Below are 26,834 nucleotides of genomic sequence, written 5' to 3' on the forward strand. Positions count from 1 at the left end.
TGGACACTGAAGGTGGCATTAGTGGTAAGATAAGACTTCAGTATCCAGAATAGTAGAGTCTTGAAACTCTGATTTCATGCTTGAGTTCATTTGGTGGGGAATAGGCAACCTCTAGGGAACTGTGATAGGGTGTTATGAGCAGGTAGAGGTATGGCCTGAGGGCACTCTTGTATTTCTAATACTGCTGGCAAAGCAGCCTGGCGACGGGCTTTGAACTGGAAGGTGCTGAAGGGTACAAGGTGATGTGTGGGCATGAATTTCTAGCTTGGGGAAAAAGGCATCAGTGCCTGTATGTGTCCTAGGTCTTCCTTGCTTTGCCTGTCTTCTCTGCCGCTTTCCCATTCCGTCAGTGCTGGTATAAAGAAAGCCCTCTCTGTCATGGTCATCATGTACCGCGCTGCTGAGGAAGATTAATAGTGCTGTCTGAAAGTGCTGTCAGACCCTGTGGGCATGGTGGGAATGAGACTAGAAAATGGTAATTTTCTTTTGATGGACTAAAATCTTACTATTTCTGAAATGGGCTTTGTCCCATTAGATTTAATTGAATTCTTAGTGCTTTATTGACAAGATCATAGTATGGCTACCGTTGCCTCTTCTTTTCTCAACTCTGTTTTATTATCTTTCCCTTGTAATATCTAGTGAAAATCTAAGGTTATATTGGAAAAACAGATTACTCATATAAGAATTCGTACCGGCTGTATAATCTGAGTCTCCTAGTCTGACTTTTCTGCAGTGTATTTCTTTTAATTCTTGAAATCCTGCTTTCAAACTTGCTGTGTTACCTCTGGTTCAAATTTGAAAATGAGAAGATTACGCTGGATCCAATTTGAACTGGTAATGCGCACACATAATGTAGTAACTGCATACTTAGGCCAGGGCAGAGTTCCCTCTTACCCTTTGAATCTAGCTAAAATAACTACTCCATGTTGCTTTTCCTTTAGAAAAGAAGTCTGAAAGCTAGCTTTCTTTAATTTGCAGAAAAATATATATATGCAGCAACTTTAAATATAATCTTCCTTTAATTCTGGGAAGCTGGTTATCTTTTGACACCCTGACAAGCTGTTTGAAACTCACTAAATCTTTTAAAGTCTCTTGTTAAAATAAAAAGGAATAGCATTTTATTTCAGGACTGGCTTGTAAGGTTGCAATTTAAGAGATGGGTAGAGGATAATTTTGGTTTTTAACCTCAGCAGTTTCTGAGATTCAGGTGAAATTAGCGGCCACCTCTCTAAATTGTTTTGAAAACAACATTCCTCTCTTTTGGGAGTTGGAAATGTGGGAATTTTACATATTTCCTCCCTTATTTATTTATATTTGTAGTGAATTTTGGTTCTGGCATATATCCTTAAATCCTGAGATTGTTAATAGATTTCATACTTGTGGTGGTGACATTAATTTCACTATTATTAGCCTCTTCCAGAAGGAATAAAGAAAGGATCATGTCAGCTATGTTGGGGTTTTAGAATCTCATGGCTGATTGCAGTTTTTCAGCATTGGAGATGCATCATCATTCACCCATCTGGAAATCTGAGGCTCTTAACACTTGTTAAAATAACGAATTGTGTTCCTCAAAAAGTTGGGTAAGGGATATGATATTTATAGCTGGTCTGTACTTGGACAGAAGCTTTTTTTCATATGTCATGGTACTGAAGTAGCATATTTTTTTATCTTAAAATGTTGTATGCCACTCTTCGTTGTATTATTTAAGATGATGGAAGGGTGTTACATAGGAGGGAGCATTTGAACAAAATTGAGTATCTTGATGTAGTTGCTTGGACAGGCTGGCAGCTGTGTTTGGGCTGTATTTAGCTATGAAGGCGTAGAGTGCTTGGGTGCTAGAAACTCTTCCAGGGCAAGATATTAATTGCTTAATAGTAAGTATGCGGATGTTTAACCCCAGGCTCTCCAGTTGTAGGTATTTTGAGTAGTTAAAATAGTAGTTTAAAAAAAGTCAGTAAAACTGAAACACTTCCCATACTGGGGATATGCTGCACTGATTGCCTAGCTGTGGGAGCAGGCAAGCCGTTGGCAGGATGATGCCACTGCATCATCTTGAGATTTCGGTGCACGTCTCGCCCAGCCCCATTTGGTAGTGGGCTCGATGGGAGTCACTGTCAGCTTTCACTTGTGAAGCACCATTTGAGGTTCTTTTCTTCTTGTCTGAGACGTGCTATTTTTGTTTCGGCATTTGGCCACATGGATGCTTTTTCATACAGGTTTGGGAAGCCTCTGACACAGCAGTTAGTTATAACACAGTTCACCTGCTTTCTGGTCATCTCTAGCTGCCTGCAAATCTTTGGCCTTGAATACCTAGCGTTTTCTAAACTAAACCCTAGCTGTTCACCAAATGTTTCTGAAATGCAAAGAGATCCAAGAATAATAGTGTGGATTCCAAAACTTGCTGCTGTGTAGGAACTGTGGTAATGGAAGCAAAATGCTGCCCCAGAAAGGAGGGGGGGAAGCCCAAAATTTACTCCTCTGACTATACGCAGACATTATTTTTATGCTTTGTGAATGCCTTCTGGAGCAATTTCTCTAGCTGTGTAAAGTGGCCTTTGCTTTTCATAGTTACCAATTGCATTGTTACCATCTGAAACCCAACTTCTTTCCTCCTGCACCAGATGCAGACCCACAGGCTATGAAACGTTGAAGCGTTTTACTAAGCGGTGCCTTGCACTGAATGCAAACCAGGGCATATCTAGCCAGGTCATCGCTCCGAGTTGTTTACAGTCCCATGAGCTGTGGTGTTTCCTTGTGTGTTTACAGTACTTTGCTGCTGCTTTCTGCTTAACTCCTACACGCACATAAATCAAAGCTTTTGCTTAAGCTTTGAAAACATTGTAGTTTGTGAAATAACTCCAGTCCTGCTTGTAATGGTGAAGGCATGCTGAATTTGCCTTTCCAGAGGATTCTGGCATATTAAAACACCTGTACAATTGGAAATAAGGACCAAAGTTGTTGTTTCCCAGCCCTTTCTCCTTGCACAAGCCCCTCTACCCTGATACCATGTGGTAACCATACCTAGAAGTAACTACATGCAATCTTAGTTGCTGGCTGTATTTAAGTAAACGCATTTTGTTTTCAAGACTTAGATTGGCTTGCCCAGGAATCCTTACAGCCCCTTAAGAAATGCTGTGTGGTGTTAAAGTCAGACCATCTTCTCCCCTTGTGCAGGCGACTTGATGAAGAGCGCTTCGGGGGAGTTTGCAGATGACCCCTGCTCCTCTGTGAAACGAGGGAACATGGTCCGAGCGGCACGCGCCCTCCTCTCTGCCGTTACTCGACTGCTGATTTTGGCTGACATGGCAGATGTCTACAAGCTGCTTGTTCAACTTAAAGTAGTAAGTGTAGTTCTTTGCTGTGATTCACTTTGCTGTGCCTGGCATGCCAGGCGTGCTCTGTCAAGTGGCTTAGTTTCACGCATGTGTGCTGGCCCCGGTGCGTGCACTGTCAGCGGCTCGCTTCTGGAGCTGGGAGGTTTTTAGGGTTTTTCCTCTGAGCGAAACGTGTGCAATGGATGTTTGTCAGCTGTTTTTACACTCATTGTCAGTAGCTTTTGACATTGTGTTGCACTTTATTCTGAACTTTTAGTATTGAAACTAAATGCACTATGGTCTGCAACTGCAGGTGATAACCAGCTTTTTTCATCTGAAAGAAATAATTTGGCTTTCTTATAACCCATACTCCCTTGTAGCTACTAGGGATGAGTAGCTTTGGTAGACTAAATAAAATGAATGTGGAATATTTGAGGAAGCCTTTTCTTCCCACGAGCAAGAGGGTGGGTGGGTGGTTTGTACAGCATTTGAAATGAAATGAGATTCGATACCGGGCCTGCTTTTGTGGCAGGGCTTTGAGGACTCTCCTTGTGCCCTTCGACAGCCACTGCTGCAGCTCTGCCAGGGCCCTGGGCTCCTTCATACTCTTTCAAATGTGTGTACTTGGCTGTCTCTGGTAGCTGATGACTATGAAGTAGTAGCTAAGCCTTGACTACTATTAGCCTTTGAAGTATCTCTCTCCAAAAAATAAAAGGGGGCAGAGGAAGATTGCTTTCTCTGTCTGCTATGAAGTACATTCTGAATTACTTCTTGAACTGTGGACTGTATTACTTGGAAAAAATTGTGAATATATATTCTTTCAGGTGGAAGAAGGTATCCTGAAACTAAGAAATGCTGGCACAGAGCAGGATTTGGGTATCCAGTACAAAGCCCTCAAACCAGAAGTGGATAAGCTTAACATAATGGCAGCCAAAAGACAACAGGTATAGTGATGGCAGCTTTTTCTTCTGTATATTATTTCTTCTTTTTTGTTTTCAAAATAAGAAAATAAGGCAGCCTTGCTGCTCTTGGACAGTACCCATTGCTACTAATACTTCTTTTTTTTTTACTTTGTTGCTGAGTACTTTTTGTTGCACTCTGCCCTGTTTAGGAAATCTGAGCTTGCTTGGTAAGCAGAAAGTCTGCTCAGCTGTAGTTTACTGCTTCTGACAGAATTTGTTCTAGTAGCATGTGTTTATATTAATGCTTTCGTACCTTAATGAAATGCTGCTTCTCAAGACTTGCACTTCCCATTTTGAAGCAGTGCAGGTGTGGGTAAGGAAAGAGAATTGAGGTGTGACTCGGTGCCTGGTGCACTCGCCACTAGACCACACTGCCTTTGTGGTTCGCACAGACGGACTGAACGTGTCCATTTAAACAGGGAGCAAAAGTCACGGCTGGGCACACAGTTACAACTCTTTCCAAGAGAGTGAGTGGTGATGCTGGTTAGTCTTGCACTGAAATGCCCATTTGAGAAGGGGTTTAAAATCCTGTTTGTTATGTGTATGTTCTGTGTTCGGATAGCTTGTGCTTAACCTTAAACTGTGTGTAAAATTTACTTTGTTCAACAGCACTGTTGTGACTCATTCTTGTGTAGGTAAGTTGTCAAAAGAAAGCAGAGGTGTGGGCATTTATCAGAAATAGCATAATTCTTGGGGTTTTTTGTTTTTGTTCTGCTGATATGTACAAACCAAAACTGCTATGCACCCCTGACACTGCTTGTTTTTTTTGCACAGATTCATCTTTGAAAATAAACTGGGTACAGTCTAAAATGGATTGCCAGTTGGTTATGTATCTAAAATCTGATTGCAGTAAATGGGAGTAGGGTTGTGATGGCAATGCAATAAATGTTCTTAAATTGCTTTGTGATGGATTGTTCCACACTATGGGAAGTGGTGGTACTAAATCTGTAAGCCTGCTTGGAGTGCCCTCCCTGCTTAGTGTGCAGCTTAGAGGTTGCATATTACCCATTCATTTTGAAGAGTCTATCAGATTTTTTTTTCCTTTTCTCAGTAAGGCAGCCCACTTCTTCATTTTCATCACCTCTTCATAAGATTTGAGAGGTAACTTTAAAATGTTCATACTGCTAATAACTGTGTTCATTCTTCCTTTTATAAAGTTACTGCTCGTTCATGCTGGACTCGGAAGCTTTATCTATTCATAGTGCTTCTATTTCAAAACAGAGGTGATGGGGTTTTAGAGAATTGCAGCAGTGAGTGTTTGGAAAAGACCTATGGACTCGTTCACTAATCTTAAATTAGTGGTAATTATAGTCATTGGATTAATTTCGTCTCATTGGAGATGAACAAGAAGTTGAATGAGATGATACACGTGTTCTTCTAAAATTAAGTACCCGAGTCTCTTGAGGAGAGTAAACTCCATCTTCTAGGTGTGATTAAAGAAAACATTCTGGTTGTGAGTCTTGGAGTTTAAATTAAAGATGATCTTGTTTCTCATGTGCACCTACAAGACAGGATTGCAGGGGAAGCCTCTTGTTCATTTGATAGTTACAAATTAGCTCGGTTCTTAAGTTATCTAAAAATGTAAGGTATTCTGTTTTGAGGATTTAGGTTTCTTTGTGATTCTGCAGATGTAATGCAAACTGGAAGGAGTGGGGAGAAAAATGTGTGCTTGTAACTTCTGTGTCCACCTGATTTACAGGTGTTACCAGCTTTCAAAATGCTGGTCCTCTACTGTGGTGAGGTGCAATAATCCAACCTCAGATTTTGAATTGTGGAGTTGTGGCTTGCCCTACAGTACTTTTTTTATTTTTGTCTTTATGAAGCTGTTGTGTTTTGAAATTAGTTGAGCCCTTAAGAATAGGGATACTCAATCAGAAGATAGTTAGATTTGAGCATACTAGGCAAAGAACCTGCTTTTTTTTTTTTTTTGAAGATGTGGTGAGACAGTGTATGGATGTTAAATGTGGAGAATGTTCTCCAATGCTTTTTTCTTTAATTTTCCTAACAGGAATTGAAAGATGTGGGTCACCGTGATCAAATGGCAGCAGCCAGAGGAATTCTGCAGAAGAATGTTCCCATTCTTTATACGGCATCCCAGGCCTGCCTGCAGCACCCAGATGTAGCTGCTTACAAAGCTAACAGGGACTTGATCTACAAACAGCTTCAGCAGGCGGTCACGGGCATCTCAAATGCAGCTCAAGCAACTGCATCAGATGATGCTGCCCAGCAGCAGGGTGGAGGTGGAGAGCTGGCTTATGCTCTGAACAACTTTGATGTAAGTTTTGAACCCTTTATGTGTTTAAAAAAAAAAAAAAAGTGGTAACTCCAACTCTTGTGTTCATTCACCTGATTTACTAGCAACAGTTCGATTTTATTTATATTGCCTGAAAGATAATTTTCTACTGAAGTACAGCAAGTCCCAGGTGAGGTAGGCTTTTATTTTTTTAAAAAGTCTTTTTCCAAACTAGGATTGATGGAATATAGAAAGCTATATATGCAGTTCTTGGTGATTGAAGGCTGTCAAGTTAAACTAGCTCTGAAATAGCAGTTAGCCTACTGCTACATTAGATTTAAGCCCTTGGTTTATTTGAAATTGATTATTTCATAATATATTTATGTAATGTATTCTTGTAGGTGACAGAAATGGCTTATTAAAAGTGAATAATGTATTTGGAATTGCCAAACTACCTATTGAGAGGAACATGAGGTGGGAAGTTTAATACTTTGGTTGGGAATTAAGTCATTTCACAACGTTGTACTGATCTGTCATACTCTTTATCTTGCATTCAGTAGGTTACTGAGGATAGCCATGCATTTTTACTGAGAATGCTTTCCTTTTGAAGCCAGTATTTTGTGTCTACCACTGATTCAGCCTCTGAATTTTAAATACCTTGGCACTAACTTACCTCTAAAACTTTATTTAATATTGCAAAGCCATCATTCAAAAGGTGTTTAATACTTCTGGTTTTGCCAGATGTTGCTCACCTTCTCCTTTTTGCTCTTACCACTCTTGCTCCTCCCCTACATTACTTTCTCTGCCATGTTTCTTTTACAAGGATAAAGTACTGTTTGAGTTCTCCCTGTGCTCGGTGTGAAGCCTTTCTATGTGATGTCTTGGGTAACAAGAGGATGTCATGGTTGTCTTGATCTTTGTGACTATGATTTCTGTTTTAAGTCTGCTTTTCTTAAATTCCATCAGTTGTATGTTCAGCTATGTAAGTCTTAAGAATGTGCCTCAGGCTAGTGCCCAAGGGATTGCAGGTTTGAGCAGGTATCCATGGGAGGGGAAGGCAGGTCCTGTAACAGCACACAAATGTTGAGGACTGACTTGGGTATGTAGAATTGAAGTAACTCTGTTCAGATTCATGGATTGGCTAGTCTAGCTCAAACCATTTAATATGATTTCTGATATATATATATATGGCCGTATTTTACTACATGAACTCTCTAATGTATGGCTGGAGATTTTTTTGAGTGTTGCGGTTCACATGGAGCTTTTGAGCTTTTAGTTCTGCTTTGTGAGGCTGATAGCAGCAGAGCTTGTTCAGCAGGCCAGCTTCAATGCGCGTTGTGTGCGATTAGCTTTGTCATCTCATTCCTGCCAAAGGAGACTGACAAAACAAATGTGTTCAGGTTCTTGGCAGATGTTATCCCTGCACTTCATTTCCTGCTAACGTTTGAGTGTTATTGCGCTCTTGTAATAGAGGCTTTGCACACTCCCCCCCCCCCCCCCCCCCCCCCCCAATACTCAGTGTTCTTACTGTGATGGTAAAATATTAAATGGCTACCAGAAAATGACAAGATAATCCTTATCTCTGTTTTTGATGGTGCGGTTCTGGAGTTGTAGCATACTACCATTGTATTATCTGCACAGCTAAAAGTTTCAGGAAAAGTGAGGAGCATGTTGGAGAACACGTGCCATGTTCTAATCCTGCCACAAAGGCTGTGTGGTTACTCCGTAGGGAGACAAGATGTGCTGGCTGGCAGCAGAAGTAGTCGTTGTGATGTTGAAGTTGGCTGGCATACCAACTGATTGCAAAAACTCCCATTTCAAAAAACTTTGGGGCTTCTTTTATAAAGAGTTAGCATCTTCCCCTCCTGCCCCCATAGTGGGAAGAAAACACACCCAAACCCTAAACAAACCACCAAACCTTGAAATGGCCAAATAATTTTTCCTTAATAAATTGCAAACCTCTTTAAATAAACCACCTGAAAGTACTCACAGGTGATAAATACTACACTGCTGCTTCCTGGTGAACTTCTGTGGGTGGTGGTATTGACCCCTTGAAAAGCAGATATATCGGTACTGCTGTTTCAGCTGTAAGTCTCTCAGTGTAAGCTGTGCTTAGTTATGCTCTGTCAAGATAAAACTGTGATAGTTTTCTGCCCTAAAGAAACAGATTTCTGTGCTGTTTGAAACATTTGTGTTGATGATTCACTTTGAGAGTTTTTGAGAATACTGTTGTATTTACCTGCATAATGGTGAAGAGAAGGAAGACTGGATAAACTAGGACAACAGAGCAATATATATAGGGCTAATTTTGGACGTTTGTTTTCCTTGTTTTTTTTGTTCATGATGGGATAATTATATCTGACAAGTTAACTAGTGAAGGCATGTCCGGATTGACATGTAGTTAAGAAGAGTTCTGTACTTTGAACCTTATTTGTGCTGGCACGTTTGATTTTTTGCCATTCATGTAATGAGGCTTCCTGTGGCCAAGTTTTGTTTAGCTGTCAAAGCAGCACAAGAAATGACTAGCAATGTAATCTGCTGCGGAACCTTTTAGTAATTCTATGAAACTACTTGTGAAAATCATCCTCGGTGCCAAAGTTGTGTGGTGTTCGCCTTTTATGCCTGATCAGGGTTTTGATGTAAATGTTGGTTGTCTTGATGACTTAACAGTAACTTACTGCTTGCTCTGATTACTAATTTCTAAAACCTTTATTTTATTAGAAACAAATTATTGTAGATCCATCGACCTTCAGTGAAGAACGTTTCAGGCCTTCCCTGGAAGAGCGCCTGGAGAGCATCATTAGCGGAGCAGCCCTGATGGCTGATTCATCCTGCACACGTGATGACCGACGGGAACGTATAGTTGCTGAGTGTAATGCAGTGCGACAGGCCTTGCAGGATCTACTTTCAGAATACATGGGGAATGTGAGTATTTTCTGTTCTGTTTGTGTGGTTTTTAACTCCATGTGATTATCTGAAATGTGGAATTGAAGCTGTGTGTCTTGAAGCTGGTTTGTTCTGTTCCGGAACAGAATTTGAACAGTAACCAGTAGTCCTGAAAGGTCTGTCAGGAGGCAGGATCAAACATACTTAAATCATCAATGGCGCTTATCTTAAAATTGATCTCTAGTCTTCCAAGTGACTATTATCATCGTAAAGTGTTAACCCTTTGGCACTGTTTTTATTTTATGACTGTTAATATGTGTTTGTGTAGAAATTCAATTGAACTAGTCTGTTTCCGCCTCAGTTTACATAAGGTAACTTGGCTTATGGAAAAAGTAGTACTGCTTCACTTCTGTTGAAGCTTGGAAAGTTTAACTGTCATCTTTTTAGCTAAAGGCATAGATTCTCAGAATCAAGTTAATTACTGTTGCTACTCAGTTTGAGTAGAGGTGATGTACGAAGTTAAATATTTAGTAAGAAATCCTGAGAACAGCTTGGTGTAAATATTGGACTCTGAGCAGTTTTCTTCCGGTGTTTAGGCATTTAATGTGCACACAGTATTTGAACCTTTGAGAGTGTTTCTACGGTTGGAGTAAGTGTCATGTCAGGCGGATGAGCTGCTGTGTTTGAGGGCATCGTGATATAATATTGGACTTCACTCCCCTCCGTTACCTCTTTGTTCTTATCCCAGTGGCTTTTAATCTGAACAGCTCTTGCTGTGTTGAGAGATGAGGTTGGGATATCATAAGATTTAGACATGTCTAGTCATTAAACTTAAATACTGTTAAAGTTGATTTCAGATTAGAAGTTGCAGAAATGGCAACAACTTAAGCCAACTTTGTGGCTTGTAGCACTGTGGCAAATAAAATTGGCTGAAGAAATCTTAATGGGATGAAGCGAAGCCTTATTTATGCTTTTGAGGGATGTTTGAGGTAAAACTTAGTTCAAAGATACCTTTTTTTGGGGGAGGGTGCCAGTATAGAATTTATTTAGGAACATTGCTGTGTTACGTACCTTACCTTCAAATCTTTCGGCGAAAACTACTTCAGTGTAGAGTAAAACTGGTCCAAAGGCTGCCATGTGCGGATTAGGGTGGTATAATTTGGAGAACAGATGCAGTGTGTGGTAGAGAGAAAGTAAAACAAGGATTTCTGTTTACTAAAGACAAGGACAAAGTAATTGAACAAAACTGAAAGCCAAGTCTTATATAGCCTGCGGGCTGAGCTAGGTACTTCATGTAGTCTGTTTTAATTGCTTGTGAAAGTAGCTTGCGCTCAGCATTGACATTATGTAGAACTTAAGACTGCAGCTGGGAAGCAAGCTGCTAAGTTCTGCCATTTAAAATTTCTTTCAGAGCAGGGTGTTTTTATTAGTGTATGATGCATCTGTAATAACCCCTCAAACAAATGTGCTGCTGGATTGGATGAAGACCTATCGGCATGATTCAGAATAAACATCAACCAAATGCTAATTAAAAATGTGGAAGAGGTAAATGCTTGGTCTTGCACATAAGAGTTGGTGGCATTTCTCTCACTGAAAGTTGGTCGATACCTGTGTAAGATTGCAGAGCTCGACTTCCTTTTGCAGAAATGCCTGTCCTCCTCCTCGGCTGTGTACTGTTGTCTCTGATATGCAAGTTAAAGTAATCAGGCTGAGATGGAAAGAATGTATTCCCTGTGTTATCTCTTTTAACACATTGTGAAATTAGTGGAGCATACTGAATTTTTTAAAGTCACTGCTATGTTATGATTGTAGACAGTGTAGTTGGGGAAATGAGATTAGAAATTCAGTGAAATGGAGTGGAAAAAGCAATTGATAAATTGTGGTGAAAATGTGGGACGGTGTGTAAAAATCCATACTGAGGGTGGAAAAAACCCCCTCAATGGTTAAGCTGAAGAATGAATAATAGTTGGGAATCTAAACAGTGAAAAAGGTTTGATACATCTACAGCATGAGTAGGGATCTGCTGACTTACAGTAGTGGTAGAGGAAATGTCATATCATGTATATGTATGATATACCCACAGCTACAGTACCCAGCCATGTCCTGTTGTGCTTTTCTCCAGTCTCCCTTTGAAGAAGGAGATGAATCAGGCATTAAATCTGTTAATTGCACAGCACTTGCAGTGCATCATAAATCATCTGAGTGCTAGAATAAGAGGTATTTATTGGCTAAGTGTAAAAATTCAGAGAGAAGATTGCATGAGGAATACACTGGAAAGGTTGAAGCAGGGGAATGTCTTGAGGCAGATTCCCTTTTGCTTTTAAATGCCTTCTGTTTTAGTGACTTCCTCTAGCTTTTGGGTTTTCTTTCAGATCTCTGGCAATAAAAAGGCTGTTTCCTAGATAGTTTATAACTCAAAGCTTAGTGTTTTGGACCTATAGTTTAACTGTCCCTCTGGGCCTGTCCCCAAGGGTCTGTAAGTCTGCAAGCATTGCAGGTTGTGTTACGATGTGTGGCAGAAGTTTCTATCTGAAGAACAGTTTTCAGTAATAAACTAAATTGTAGGATCTCCTGACCCCTGCTGCATCTGCTGGCATGGTGATGAAGCCTGTGATTGTGCCCCAAAAAGAAGGGCAAGATTTGCTTGTTCAGTAGTTTGTTACAGAAGTTTGTATCCCCTTTTCTTAGATTGGTGTGCGTTTTATTTCCTTTTCCATCTGGCACACCTGTCCTGCCATTTTCAAGAGTAGCCTGACTTGGTCACGCTAAATTTTGTACATCAAGGCCAGTATCCTGTCTCAACAGTGGTCAATAGTGGATGCCTACAAGGAAGAGGACAGTAACAGGGGAGGTGTGTAGTTTTACTTGCCCAAAGTATCCTCCAAGTGCTAGCAGCCTGCAGCTCAGATACTTCCAGAGCTAGCATTGCTGACTGCGTTTAATGGCTCTTGATGGACTTTTCCCCAATGAATCTGTATAGTTTCTTTCTGAACCCTTATAAACTTAGAGCATCCATAATCTTCGTTAGCAAGGAGTTCTCATGCTTAAATAGGTGCTGTGTGAAGAAACATCTTTTGTTTTGAAGCAGAACGACCTTCTACCTGTTCTGTTGGATGTTTCCTCCATCTCATTCAGGAAAAGACCCTGAGCAGTTACTCCTTGCTCATCCTTTTCTATGCCACTTGATGTTGTTTCAGAGCCATATCGTGTAGGAGACTTCGGTCTTATCTTCCCCAGAATGAAGTGTCCTAGTTTTATTAGGTGCTTGCCATAAATGAGATATTCAACACCACCTCTCAGCTTTGGCTGTGCCCTCATTATCAAACAGCATGGTGGATTAGGATGGGATTCGTAGAGCGAATTAGGACTCGATGCCTGTGCTTATCTGCATTTCACAGAAGTTTGCATCAGCTGATTTTAGCCTAGTCCTGTGGACTGGGTGCTAGGTAGCATTTGGTGTGGTAGTAGCTGTCTCCTTGTTTAGATTCACTCAGAGAATCCAGCTCACATGGCCCAAGAAGGCTCTGAGATGAGAATCACAGTGCACGAAGCGGCTGTGATTGGGAGATGAGTTTCAAAAGTGCACTTCTGATCTGAGCCAAAATGCTGGTATAGACACATTCCGTGATCTCCTCCTGGGCCTTGTCTGGATCTTCAGATTCCCTTTGAGATCTGGGGACCAGAACTGCATCTGCCGTTCAGGATTCAGGCAGTGTCATGGTCTCTTCTGGTTTTGTTCTTTAGTCCTGTACTAACAATGTCTAACACTTGATTTGCTTTCTCATAGCTGCTGAGCACTGAGGTGGTATCTCGATGAAATGGCTACCATCAAGATTTAGCTTCTGAGTCATAGTGGTAGGAGCCTGTTTCTGTGAATGTTAAGTTCACAGAAAACTTATTTTTATTACCTATGTCCACTGAACTTCATCTGCCATTTTATTACCCAGCTTCTTGGTTTATAAGCCACATTCCTTAAAATGCCAGCTGTTCATCTCTTAGTTGTGGCATCTGATTCTCTAGCTTTTTTCCCCCCTCATCTTCCACTTCGCCTAGGGACAGCTGGTTTCCATTATGGCTTTTGCTCGCTTCTCACGGCTCCAACAGAAAATAGTTTTCCTTTTTAAACTTGCAGTGGAGATCCCTCCTGGATTGAAATAGCAAACATGAATGTCTATATGCGTTTGGTTTTTATTACTTGGAGTAAGCTTGATTCTTACTGCTAGTGCTGAATGGCAGAGCAAGAATGGGAAGGCCTAAAAAAATTCATTATTGATTCTGACTAGCGTTGTAAAAGTAGAGTAGTCCAAGGTCTAGGATCTGGGATCAACTGCCTGGAATGCAATAAATTGACCACATCACTTGTAGCTAAGTTTGTAATGTAACTAATTGATGGCAAGATCCAGATCTTTGTGTGATCTGTTGCAGTCAGGCCTTCGTGGTGTGTATTTTATTAATGAAATGAAAAAATTTCAAAGCATATTTGAGTTTATATGGACATTGATACCGGACTTAGGCAGGGGAAGAGGACAGAACAAAGCATCTACTTGAATGATGTTCAAGATTAACAGTACACCAATGAAGAAGTTAGTAAGAAAGCTAGGATCCTGAGGGCAGCAATATAACAAATTACAACAGAAACAGTCTTTTGTGTCTAACTCCATAATCTTGTGCAGCTAGACAGTGTCCGGTTGCAGTTTGCTCCAAATAAAAAGTACGAAGAGAATATTTTTTTGACGCTACCACCAATTTATCGCAGTGTTGCCTTTGCGCTAGCAGCTGGTGTGATACCTCTCCCAGAGTAGAGAGCAGGTACAATTCTTGTCAACGTCTCTGCTTTTCTGTACTGTACTAGTCAACTCTGCCTCAAACTTATATCTGTAGTTTTCATTGCAGTTATTATCTAAACTACTTAAAGTAAATGTGTAAGAACAGTGGGCTGGTAGAGCTGAAATATTTCTGCATTTCTGAGAAGCTGGTATGTAGAATGGAGATGGAAAGAAAATGTGTCTACAGACACAAAAATCCACAAACTTTAAGTCCATGACAGGGTACGTGCTCTGTACTGTAACTCTCCATGGGTGGTGTTAGCACAGAACTTGGGCGGCTTGCCTTGATTTTAGCTGCTGTGTTAAATACGGTAAACATAGGAGATCGTGGGTTTTGAGGTTGGGGTTTTGAAGTTGGGGTTTAGCGGGTTAGAAATTTAACCAGAAGTTTCCAGTCTGCTCTCAGTTTGACTATGTTGAACTTGCAGAAGACATCAGTTACCCGATTGACATGTAAGACTGGAAATAAAAACTTCCTTAAGCTTTTGACAGTCCATTTTTATTGCTTGATGCGAGTGCCCTGAGGGATGGGGACAGTTCGGCTTCTTTCCATAAGCACTGTTTTAGAGCCATTCAGCAGCAGTAGCGATCAGAGGTGTCCATTTAGTATGCACAGAAATGTGCAGAGAGCTCTCATTTTAAGTCTCTTCTGTACCCCATCAATTTCTAATGCATATAGCTACCCTTTCATACACACACCAGTAACTCGGACATGTACTAGCATAAACTTTGTCAGAAATTCTAGTTTGGCTAGTGTGGAATGCGAACCCAGAGCCCCATTGTGTACAACATGCTCTTGTACAATAAAATCCCTTGTTACTACATTTGGAAACAATAAATCATGTTACATAAAGTAGCTTGACAGGGCCTATTTCAATGGGAATTTTAATGCTTTCATATTAACATTCTGACTGTGTCCTTGACTGTCTGGATTGCACTAGAGGTGCTTGGCAGCAAGTGGAGAAAAACCATTGGGGGCTAGTTTCAGAGCAGGCATTCCAGGCACGGATTATTTCAGCTGATGTTGTTTTGGTCCGTCCCCCCCCCAGTTTCCATCTTCTGTTTGGCCTCAAGTGGTTGAGTACCATAGCTGGGTGTGTTTGGGGGTGGGGGTTGTATTTCTTTTAATGTTAGATTTTAATCTAATTTACCTTCAAGTTGTGCTATACAATTATAAGTGAGGTGGTTTAGCCCCAGGTTGCTGCACTACACTACCTACTCTTGCATGCTGGCCAGTGTGGTTTGGCTCTCAGGATATCTGAAGTACGTCTCAACGCTTCTGGTTTTAGGCTTGGTGGCCTCATAACTTGCTAAATGCTTGTTTTGCACCCTGTTTCTGTGTTTAGTGCACTTATGGAAATGTACTACTCCAAACAAGTACTGTTTCCTCGATCTTGATTGCACTATTTTGCTTTTCTTCCCTAAGCTTCTTTGAGCATCTCTGATGCTTGAAAATGAATGGGTAAGAAAGTGCCTAGCTTATCTATTCAATATCTTTTGGGAGAAATAATTTTGTCTTCAGAACTACCAGCAAAGGATATTTCTACTCCTGACACACTCGTGATTTACAGAATGGAGATGTGTTTTCATTATGAATTTGCTTATTAATAATGCTGATCCACAGCTTTGTATTCCCATCAAGCATCCAAGCTTGGAAAGGAATGTGTGTGAGTTTTCACATGACTGTAAAACTTATTTACAGCAGGTATTTATATATTTGAAAGGGCTCTTGCATAGCCTTTTTAATGAAAGGAACTGTTTCTGTGGAAATAGATGTGAATTAAAATGGCAGACTGATCCATATTTATGGTAAAGATGCTGATAAAAATTCTGCCTTGAGAAAATCTACACTTTCTTTTTTAATATTGCTTCTGTCAGTTTAAGATGCTTGAGTGCTGACGTGATGGACATGGTTTGAAAGCCTGGATGGATTTTCCTGTTGTGGACTTTGCTGTTCAGTAGAGAGAACGATGCTGTTATGCTGGGCACTAATTTCCATAGACATTACCAGTTTGACAAAGATGCTGCTTTTAAAAGCAAAACATTTATGAAGTCATACAGATTTTAAGTTTAATGCTTACAGGCTGACATAGAGTAAATAATTCAGCATACTTGGAGTGAAGCCTGATGCAGATGATGAGAATTTCACACTGCATCAGTTGGGCATTTTTGGACCAGGGAAACGAGCTTCCAGGTTGCTTAGCCAACATCATCCTGGTTTGGGACTTAGCATGGGGTTTGTTTTCAGAAGACATTCTGGGAACTTTTATTTCTTAGGTAGTAATAATACAAGGGCCTATGGAAATAAATAGAAGCCAGCTTATGCAAAGCTTTATCAGCCTTGTGAGCTCTGGGTTTTAAAGCTCTTCAGAGCTCCCTGTCATCCCAGCAGTTACTCTGAGCTCATCCTGATGCATGTGTGGAATTGCTGGTTTAGAGATCCCAAACAACAGCTGCGATGAGGGTGCTCAGCCTCAGAGGGGAGGGAGGGCAGCACATCTGGCTCCAGTTGTTTGTCATGGCTGGTGGTAGAGGTCAGTGCAGCCAGCCTCTGCTGAGGCTACCAATTCTTTTATGCAAGTGGCACAACTCGAAAGTCCTGAATACTTTTTCGGGCCCAAGGCAGCGTTCGTGCTATGCAGTGAGAAAGCATTTCTTAAAGAAGCATATGGCTGGCTTAATGCCTACTTAGAAACCCAACAAAGCCCAACACTCATATCTGAAGTCTAGTTCCAGCACAAGCTTAGCAGCCTATCGAAATCTTAAATCACTGCTTGTTTGGTGCAAAATTGCTAGTAATAACTCTTAAATTGAATAGATTTGACAGTAGCTGGGACTTAGTCTAAACCGTCTTGTACAGCAGTCTTTCCAATGCTTTTCAGCATTTTTGTTGTAGACTCTTAATACATGTAAGAAGGAAGGTTGCTGCCCTCACTTACAATGCTTACTCCATGTGTGCAGCAGAATTGAAGTCTAATGCCATCTCTAAACTTGAGAATTGAGTCCTGTAAATACCTTGTGTGGCAGTGAAGGCTTCCATCCTACACAATCCCTCCCTTCCTCCCCCACCCCTTTAGGTTCGTATTGATGAAACATTGATTTTTTCCTTTCTTGTTAGACGTATGTCTATTTCCAATGTTAACACGTATATAATATCTTCTAATATTATAAATCCAGACCTTTCTTAATCTAATGTTGATCAAATAACATTTAAAATTGGTGGAAGGAAGACCTCAAATAATGTGTGCGCACTTGTTTGTGATATGGTGGTTGGCATTTAGTGGCATTTTACTTTTGTTGAGCTGTAAACAATTTTACATAAATATGCTATAATGCTATGCATGAATTCTGCTTTAAAATTCTGTGTCTTGTGAGTTAATTCATTTGAATTCTACCATTTTGTAGGAAAATATTTGAACTCTATCTGCCTGTGTAAGATTAAATATATAGTCACCCCTAATGAAGCTCCATTTGGTGATACTTGAGTGTTCTAAGCCAAAATTGAGGAGTATAGATGGAACAGAGCATATAAGTTTGCACAGTGACTACTGATCTGTGGATAAACAGTCTTTTAGCCTCCAGCGGGATCATGTTCTCAGTGTGCAGAAGTATTACACACACAACTGGGCTTTTGAATTTCTCTTGTTGGAGGAAAGGGATGATGGAATTCTTATGAAGCTGGAATACTACAGTTCTTGTATTACAACAAAATACTTGCATTTCAAGTCCTGGACTTCCCCTTTTTTCTTTAGCCTTGATCTAATACAAACTCTGGATTAAGTTCCTATCTTTCTGCAAGACAGGATTTGAAGGATAATGAAGTGAGCGAATGGGGACAGTTGCTGTCCGTGTACACATGTATCTGTGTTATTGTCTGGTACCACTTATATCCTCTCCAGTTCTCTGGTGATATGAAAAACCTGTTGTGCTCTTATTTTTTTTGCTTTCCAATATCTCTTCACCTTTTTTATAGATCCGGATGCAAGCAGTAGTGGTCTTGATGGGAACTCAGAATTTCTATTCTAGATGTGGTGTTTAACGTCTAGACTGTGCTCTTTGCTTAACCTGTTTTATCCTGTGTAAGAAAGCTGATGTTCTGTAATGTTCATAGCGTGTCCTGGAGCTTTAGACCTACTTTGTCCTAGAAAGTCAACTGAATCAATACAGAATAACTAGCATTTGTGGCTTATCCAAGTAGTGGCAGCCCTCCTGAATGTAAACAGAGGTGGAAGAGCGAGTTAATCCTTCTCATGTCTGAGGAAAGGATGAGGGTTAAGCTGTATCTTGGAAAGCTGTTGAAATAGAAAACTCTGGCTGCTTCTGGTCTGCACAGGGACATGTTTCTTCAGCGGGAGGGACAGGAGTTAGAGGCAAATGGGCAGAGGAGAAACAGGGCAGAGACAACTTGTATATGCCAGGGTTAAAAATCTTCTGCTCAAAGCTATTTGAAAAGACTTACTTCGTGACTTTGGAGACTGTACACTCAAAAATTATTCTTGCTGAATTGGTACTCTAAAAGGCTGGTTTCTTTACAATAACAGCAACGAACCTATGGGCTCTCAGACCAAGACCTTCCTTGCAAAGGTGTGCTAAAAGATGCATTTTCCTCGGTACCAATTTAAAAAAAGGTTTCCCTGGGCATTAGGCCGTAAGGGGAAGACCAGGGCATTTGCAAAATTAGCACTAGTCAGTGAAAAGGCAGTTGCATGGTTCTGAGCTTGCTTTCATAAATAACTATGCCTTTTATAAATTGAGTGTGTTTTTCTTTAATGTCTGTATGTTTCAGATTGAATGCAAATGTTGCATGATGTGCAGCTGTTCATGGATTATTGACTCATGCTGCATATATGTTAACCTCTGACTGTCAAGAAAAAAGGTTTTTGCCATTCGTCGGGTGCTCTACTGCTGCCATATGTGGCCAGAAAAAAAAAAATGCTTCTCAGCTCAGAATCTCTTCTGTACGCCTGAGGTGCTGTCATGTGTGGTTTACAGAATATGATAACTTGAATTGACGTTATCAGTTACTTTATGAACCTGTGGAAGAACTTGGAAAATGAAGCCTGGTAGTGCGCGCGCGTGTGCTCGCTCGCGCTCGCTCTCTCTGCTTTGAAAACAAAAGGTTCTTGGTTTAGGAACTGTTGAACTTTGTAGGTATGGTATCTTGAGAGCTAAGTATCTCTGTGGAGCACAGGAACGTGGGTGATATGGAATAACTGGAGAGAGATGAGGTACAATTCTTGTGGATGCAAACAAGTCAGTCTTGGTGGTTGCAGACTGATTTACTACCTCTGCTAGGCTAAGGTGTTTAGGCAGCAGGCGGGTGCCCTTGCTGGGCGCTTCTCCAGCCACCTAGCCATCTCTGCTTCTTGCCTGCTCCAGATTTTACTTCTAGCTTGCCTTCTATCTGCTGCCTTTTAGGGAATACATTTTGGTCTCGTATTTAAAAGATGAACTCCTTTTTAAAAAAAAAGTACTTTTTATTGCCTTTGTGTTAAGCTGATTGAATTTTGGACTAAGGTTCCCACCTACAAGCAAGGTAGGCACCTTTTTGGTTTTGTGGTGTTTTTTTGGTTTTGGGTTTGTTTTTTTTTTAATAATGACAGATTAAGATTTGTCCATGCAGTGTGAGGCTGCACGTAGGGGCAGTTTGGGGGAGTCAGGGCATTTACTACCTTAAACTATTCAAGACTTCAAATAATTCTGATAATGTTAAATTTTTTATGTTGTCTTGATGTATGAATGTAGGTAATTTCTCTCAAAATTAAAAGGAATACACACGGAAATATTAAGGAATGCTGGAGATCCTGAAGTATCTTCCTGCAACTTCTTTGAGACACCCCTCATTATGTGCTTGAGACTTACTATATTTTGACGTTTCTTTTCTTTCCTGATATCAACTTGTGACCATTTGTATCGACAAGTTTCAGGTTCATTCCAGATGTTAATTAGCGACATTGGTATATGATGCTTTTAAAAAAAAAAAAAATCCTGTTTCCTGAGTAGGAAGATAGCCCTGGGACTCGTTTGTAGCACACATAGTCTGTCCTGTATCTAGTGTTGGAAGGTCTTGATGGATGTTTCTCCTTTTCAAGCTTCCCAGCAGTTGACAGCTGTGAAATGTCAGTGGTGTCCCAAGTCATATACCTTCATTTACATGCTATCCGCACGTTTTTTAACCTAATACTGTGCATTGCTTTTAAGTATGCATTACTTTTATTCAAAACATCTTAACTAAACCCCAGCAATTAATTCTACTTATGTAGAGGTTGAGCAACTGGCTATTGCCCAGGTGGCTTCTGTGTCTGTGGCTTCAATTTCATTTCCCTTTTTTCAAAGGGTTCATGTGTGTATCTTCCCCACCTAAAGGGTCAGCTTCTTGGACTGTGTAGGGGAAAATTTGTAATATGGGGCTTGCTTGCTCTTCTCTGCTATGCCTTTGAACCTCTCCTTTGAGGACTGTCATTATTGAGTCATTTCTGGGGAAGAAGGTGACAAGAGAGCTCTGATGTCAAGTACAAAATAAGACTACAGCTATATCATTTGATACTGTTCCCCTTAAATGCCAAATTGTGAATTTCCTTAGAGGCAGAATGAGTTTTTGGGCACCTCTCCAGGAGTCAAAGAATCCTAATTCTAGAGGTCACTGGACTGAAAAAGGCCAAGAAAATGAGAAGTTAATGCAGAAATAACTGAAATGTTTAAAAAAGAAAAAAGTTTAAAGCCCTTCTGTCTTGCACCTGAGCAGTTGACCCCTTTGGAGCTATGGCCTACAAGATGGTCACATTTCTTCCTGCGGGCTCTTTTAATTGAGGAAGGCAGGGTCTTCACACACTTAAGTTTGTTCTTCATGTTGCAAGAGCTGGTTTGAAGCAGGCTTGGCTGTCTTGTAGCTGTGGGCAAGGTTGCTGCCCAGGCTTGCCTGGGTACGGTGGTGCCCTGCTCATCTCCCACTTCTGTTGTCATACACAGCTTTTCTCACCCCGAAAGGCTGCTCCTGTATATGCAGATGCTGTGGGACTCTACTACGGGAACTGCAACTAAAATGAGTGAGGACATCCTATGAGGAATACGTGTGTAGAGGAAAAGGTAGTAATTAAGCAGCAGATCTTCATGTCCTGATACTCCCCCATGCGCTATCATGAAGACTTTTTCACAGAGAATGTAAAACTGGCTTTTTGGTGATAGGTGCTGAAATCTCCAAACTTCCTCTAAATTTTTATCCTCAATCAGTTTTGTAGTGCTGGGGATATGTCTCCGCACCCCCCCCCCCCCACCCCCCCCCCACCCCCCAAAAAAATCATGGGTACTCTCAGCTGGAGTTTAGGCAGTCTTTTTGATGTACTTCTGCTCTTTCAAGTACACAGGGAGCTCGTATCTCCTGGGAGTATTCCTGGTGTCATTTCCAGTAGATGGATTAATTTATTTTATGCATTTTATAAACTTGCTCTATGACTTTGGTTATATTACCCACTTCTGGAGCAGTGCCTATATAAAGGGAAGGATGCTTTCAGTACTAGACTGCAGTGAAGTGTATATTCAATTAAAGCTTATTTCTTGGTGTAAAACTGAATTTAACCAGTTGGGTTTTTCAGATCACTGTCAGCTTAAGTACATTCAATTTCCCTGTTTTTCTGTGCCAGATTGTACAGTTCTGTACATTAATTCTGTTTGTTTGAATAGCTGCTGCTTTATCATCTATCTAATGCTAATTTAAGTCATCTATCTAATGATTTCTTTACAAGTAGAGGCTGATACAATAAAAATGCGAAATACCTCTGCATCCCATAGCTCTCTGCTTTGCTTTACTCCTTTTTTTTTTTCTGAACGCTTACCGTAGGTGATGCTACTTTCCTGCTCCACCTCAGATGTGCTGACTGTTCCTAAATGGTTTATTTCCTTTGACATCCGTTTTCTTTTGAAGAAGGGCAGCCACTTTGTATGTGTCAGGCTTGTGCTGGAATTTCAAATACTTTAATGCATTCTCATTATCTGCAAGGGTGGCTGGCTAATTAGTTAGCTTAGTAAATAATGGCTTGATAGTGTCTCTGTAAAGGATGACGTTATGCATGCCATGTTTTTAGTGCCTTTTTAATCCTGCACGGTTCCTCGGTGAGTCACTTGCTTTAAGTAAATGGAGGTGATGCAAATAAGGTTGCTGGCTTTCTTTAACTGCAACCAGTGGTGTCAACCTCGCGGTCAGTGAGGATGTTCTGTTTCAAGCAATTTTGTCTTCTGCGGAGGCAAGTGAAGTTACCGAGATGTACGTGTGGGAGGGAGAGGAGATACTTCTGCTTTTTGGTGCTGGTAAGGCTAGAGGTGCTCGGTAGCTAGTCCCTCGACAGTCAGCTTTTCGATGCTATTTCCAGTTTTTAATGCCTTTTGCTTCCTGTCGAAGGCAACTTCATATCTAGGTTTTCTGTTCCTGTACTGCAGGTTAAGGCTGCTGAATCCTTTCCTACAGGAAATACTTAAAAATCTGTCACAAACTAAAGCTATTTATATTTCTAATAATGAATAAAGGATACATTAATTCTAGCTTTGAATGTCTTATGACTGTATTGGTAGGATTGTTTTATTATCTGTTTCTCCGAGCTGTCTTGCCAGGAGTTAGGTGGCTTTATTCCCAGACTTATAATGCATTCTCTTCCTCTTGGAAAGGGCATATGCTGTCTTGGCTCACTCTTTTTAATTTGAGTTTTGCAGGGGTCTGTGTTGTTCCAATTTTAGTTGTTCTATTTCTAAAGCCTTTCACATGCATGTAAAATATGATAAAACCTAAAATATTTCAAGGCTCTTACAATTAACTGCAGGTGTAAACTTCAGCCTGCTCTTCATATTTCTGGATATATCTGTTAGTTCATGTAACTTGCAAAGGAAAAACTTGAGATATTCTTTAGATAAGGTTACTAATTTGCAGCCTTCATTTTTCATTTTGATGTTAAGGCGGCTCCGTAGTAGCGGATTACTCACCAGCCTCAGCAGCTGTCTCATGGCTCCTGCAGAAGAGTTTTGTCCCTCTGATTTGGTATTCTGAGACATTCCCCCATCCATCCTGCTACTCCCATCTACCCAGCCATACTGTAAGTGAGATGAATTGACCTGTAGCTAAGCTTAACTAGTTGTCATTCAACAAAATAGCTTGTGAGGAAACAGCTGTAAGTATTGACAAAATATTGTGCTGCCCTCCTTGAGCTCCTTGGTTTTCATTCATGAGCAGCCTGGATTAGGCCTCACCTGGTTGCATAGCAATCGGGGGGGATCCGGTGTCGTTTTCACCTGCATGCCGCATGAAAAAACACTGTAGGTTTGAAACAGCTTTTATAAGCAATTCTGATGCATCTCTAGGGTCTGCATAGACCCACATCGTAAGACTGCCGATGCTGTTTGTTGCAGCATGGTGCCGACTTGCTGCTTTTCCACTGCATGTTTTCTTCTGCTCTCTGCTGGGTTAGGTGAGAGCTGGGGCTTGGGGCTGTGGTCCAGGATGGCCCAGGAGGAGACACCTGCCTAGTCAGCTGCAGCAGAGGCAGGCTGCAGAGGCACAACCAGCCACAGCAGAGCGGGCTGGAACTGGGTTGCTGGAGTCCTGAGCCCCAGCTCCGGCACGTACCCTGCCTGCTCATGGTGGGGAGGGAAGAGAAGAGGAATACAAGCTTGCAAACTCCTGAGGGAGTAGGATGCCAGACCCACTGCAAAATAGTCTCTTTATATCTGGAGCTGTGTAAAATAAAGCCTAGGTACTCTTCTGTCTCCCATCTGTTGACTAGGCATGAACTGCCATGTCATGGAGGCCTCTGGGGAGGAAGTGTGCTGCTTGAAGGGTGGGTGGGGACCTGGCAAACTTAACCAGGTGCAAGTTAGAACCCTTCAACCTGGCTCTCAGAGCTCAACTGGAAAACATGTTCAAGGTAACAAGAAACATAAACCTCTTACCTGAAATCTTTTGCAAAACGTGTCTTTGCTTTGTTAATGCTGGGTCCAAGTCTGGCTTGTAGAGTCCTAACTTTGCCCCAGCATCATGATTTAATGGAAACTAGGCAAACTCAGTTCAATGAAAACTCAGTGTTAGCATATGATGTATTATTGCCAATTTCAGTTTTCCTTTGAGCTCTTAAGGAAAAGATGCATGTTGTTGCAGGATGATTTTCTTGGCACCCTGGCACTTTCCTACCATTACTTATCTGTATGAATAGATATTTTTGCCTCGGTGGAAATGTGTTGCAAAGTATAGAACCTGTGTGCTCTATATCATAAAAACCTATGCTGTTAACTTCTTTAGATATAAGAATAAGCCTTAAGAGAACACTGGTAGCTCCATTACCTGTTAGTGGTACAAAAGTAGTACAAAACATTTGAGAATCTGTTGTTTTCCAGACCAGACAGACATCTGTCTTCATCCCTTTCCCTCCTTCTCCACATCACAGGTGAAAATAATAGTTAAAAAAAAAAAATTACTTTGTGCTGTTGCAATACCACTTTTCCCCCTTCAAGAAATAATACATTGATAGCACTAGACAGTAATTTTAAAGGTTTGATTTCACCATTGCTTAAAAGAGGACTTGCTCAGTTACTGTTGCCCGTGGAGATATTTGAATGACATTGCTAGTTACCCCTGCAGCTGGAGCGCCAGGGGTGTGTGGATGTATGTATGTATATACAAGTTAGTAACTAGGTTCCTGCATGGGCTGGGGATGAAATTTATTACTTCATATGATCGAGATTCGATTGTCCTTAAGACGTGAACTGCTTACAAACTAGCCCCAGCATCTGCTAACCAGACCCAGCATTTTCTGCTGCTCCCAGCATTGCCCATGAGTGGGAATTCTGGAGGAAGTTACGGGGATTAGGAATGGGTTTTAGCCTGGAGTAGTCCTGAAGATTTTGGCCAGCTGCCATTAAAGTTAAAAGATGTTATGAAGTTTGGAAGAAGACTAACTTGTGTGTTCTCCTGATGTTCCTTTTTTGTTAGGGAATAGACTCTGCAAGAGTGAAGTTGCCAATTATAGCTCTCATATAAGGAAGTAAGACTTTTGGAGTTTTTTTTTTTATATTAATGAAGATACTGGAAGTATGTTAATTGAAATATCTGTTTCAAAGGCAGTGGAATGCTTTTTGATAACATACTGGTAAAACAGGCCTTTCCTGATTATAACTGCATTACATAAAAAAAGAAATAACCAAACCACTTGTCAAAACAGAAATCAGGCTGTGTAATGGCCTTGGTAGAAGCTGTTTTAATAATCACAAAGTCCTCTTTTCTGCTCAGAATGGTGTGGTTTTTTTTTTATCCTGGCTCAGATCACTGAAACCTGTTCTTGTTCTTTACCATATTTTGCACCTTGTGTCTGTGAGCAATCTGCGTCAAGAATGTGGACTTGTCATTTAGTCCTAATTCTTTCAGTAGTTTAAAACATATGTCTTGCATAAGCAAATGTAGGAAATGGTATAGTAATTATTCAACCCCCCACCCAGGATTAAAGTTAGTAATATTCTTAGCATAGTTTACCCATTTAAATCAATTTATGGCAACTGAGCAATACTTAGACTAGCTGGAGGTTTAGATGACCAAGAAATACCCGAAGTGCAAGACGGATGACCTGCAGCTGGTAATGGGTAAAAAGCTCAGAAAGAGGCAGTTGTAAAGTAGTAGGCACACAATTTTAACAGACATAGGTTTAGGGTAAGATGATATGGTCAGAGCTGATGTACTTTTATATAGATAAAGATAACATTAAGTTATTGACTAACATAGTAACAGGAGTCTGGTACTAAGATAATATCTATATCCTTGAAACTGTCTCTGTGCAGAAATTCCCATCTGCAGAGGCCCAAACCCTTCTTGAAACTGAATTTTTAAAAGTTTTTCTGCCCTCCATAGGTAAACTTCCCCATTAGTGGGTTGGGGTTTTTTTTGAGATTTAATTTAGATTTTTAAATATTGTTTTCAGTTAGTAGCCCAGGATCACTGGTTGCATATATTTCATTTTGCTTCAGGTGGATTTACTGTGTCACATCTCTTTTTTTATATTTTTTTTTATTCATTGCATATGTGTGCATAATTAATGTTTTAGAGGAATGGGGCGGTTAGGTTGTTTTGTTATTTACGTAACCTCATCTTTCTAGAGTGGTTTCCTTCTATTTTCATGGCTCCCAGTGGGTGTCTGATGGTCACTGAGTACAGACTAAATTTTGCTCTTGACTGTTACAGCACGGGTTGAAGTCAGAGGAGCTGCAGTGAACAGAATGTGCTGCAATGTAGCTAGGTTTGCATAAACAATTGAAACTGTTTTTTAAAGCTGATGATCACTTACTGATTTGCCTGATGAAGATTACTATTTTTGAATAAATGGACAGTAAAAGTAGGTGTCGGAAAGTTCCTATTTTGATGATGCAGCTTTACTGTGGTATATTCAAATGATCGAGTGCCCACAAGAAGAAGAAAGCAGTCTGCAGTCTAGTAGCATCACCTCATTTGAATGTAGTATAAAACTTTTTTTATGTGTCTCTGGACACTCTCATTGGCATGCTTTGTCAAGTTAATTGTTGTCCATAGACAGTTGTAGATATGAAGGGGTAATATCCCTGAAATTTATCTGTGTGGTGCACTGGAGTC

General features: G+C 40.6%; 1 protein-coding gene across 1 annotated transcript in view; it reads left to right on the forward strand.

Annotated features, from left to right (window-relative positions):
- The window catches only part of CTNNA1 (catenin alpha 1), a 121,116-nt gene that overhangs the window by 22,713 nt on the left and 71,569 nt on the right, over positions 1-26,834 (forward strand). Inside the window, exons 4-7 of the mRNA XM_076349644.1 lie at positions 3,175-3,341; positions 4,139-4,258; positions 6,285-6,551; positions 9,231-9,434. Of these exons, the coding sequence (XP_076205759.1) occupies positions 3,175-3,341; positions 4,139-4,258; positions 6,285-6,551; positions 9,231-9,434 (758 nt within the window). The remainder of the gene's footprint in view (positions 1-3,174; positions 3,342-4,138; positions 4,259-6,284; positions 6,552-9,230; positions 9,435-26,834) is intronic.

This window comes from Aptenodytes patagonicus, chromosome 12 (genome assembly GCF_965638725.1).
Source record: "Aptenodytes patagonicus chromosome 12, bAptPat1.pri.cur, whole genome shotgun sequence".
Taxonomy (NCBI): Eukaryota; Metazoa; Chordata; class Aves; order Sphenisciformes; family Spheniscidae; genus Aptenodytes; species Aptenodytes patagonicus.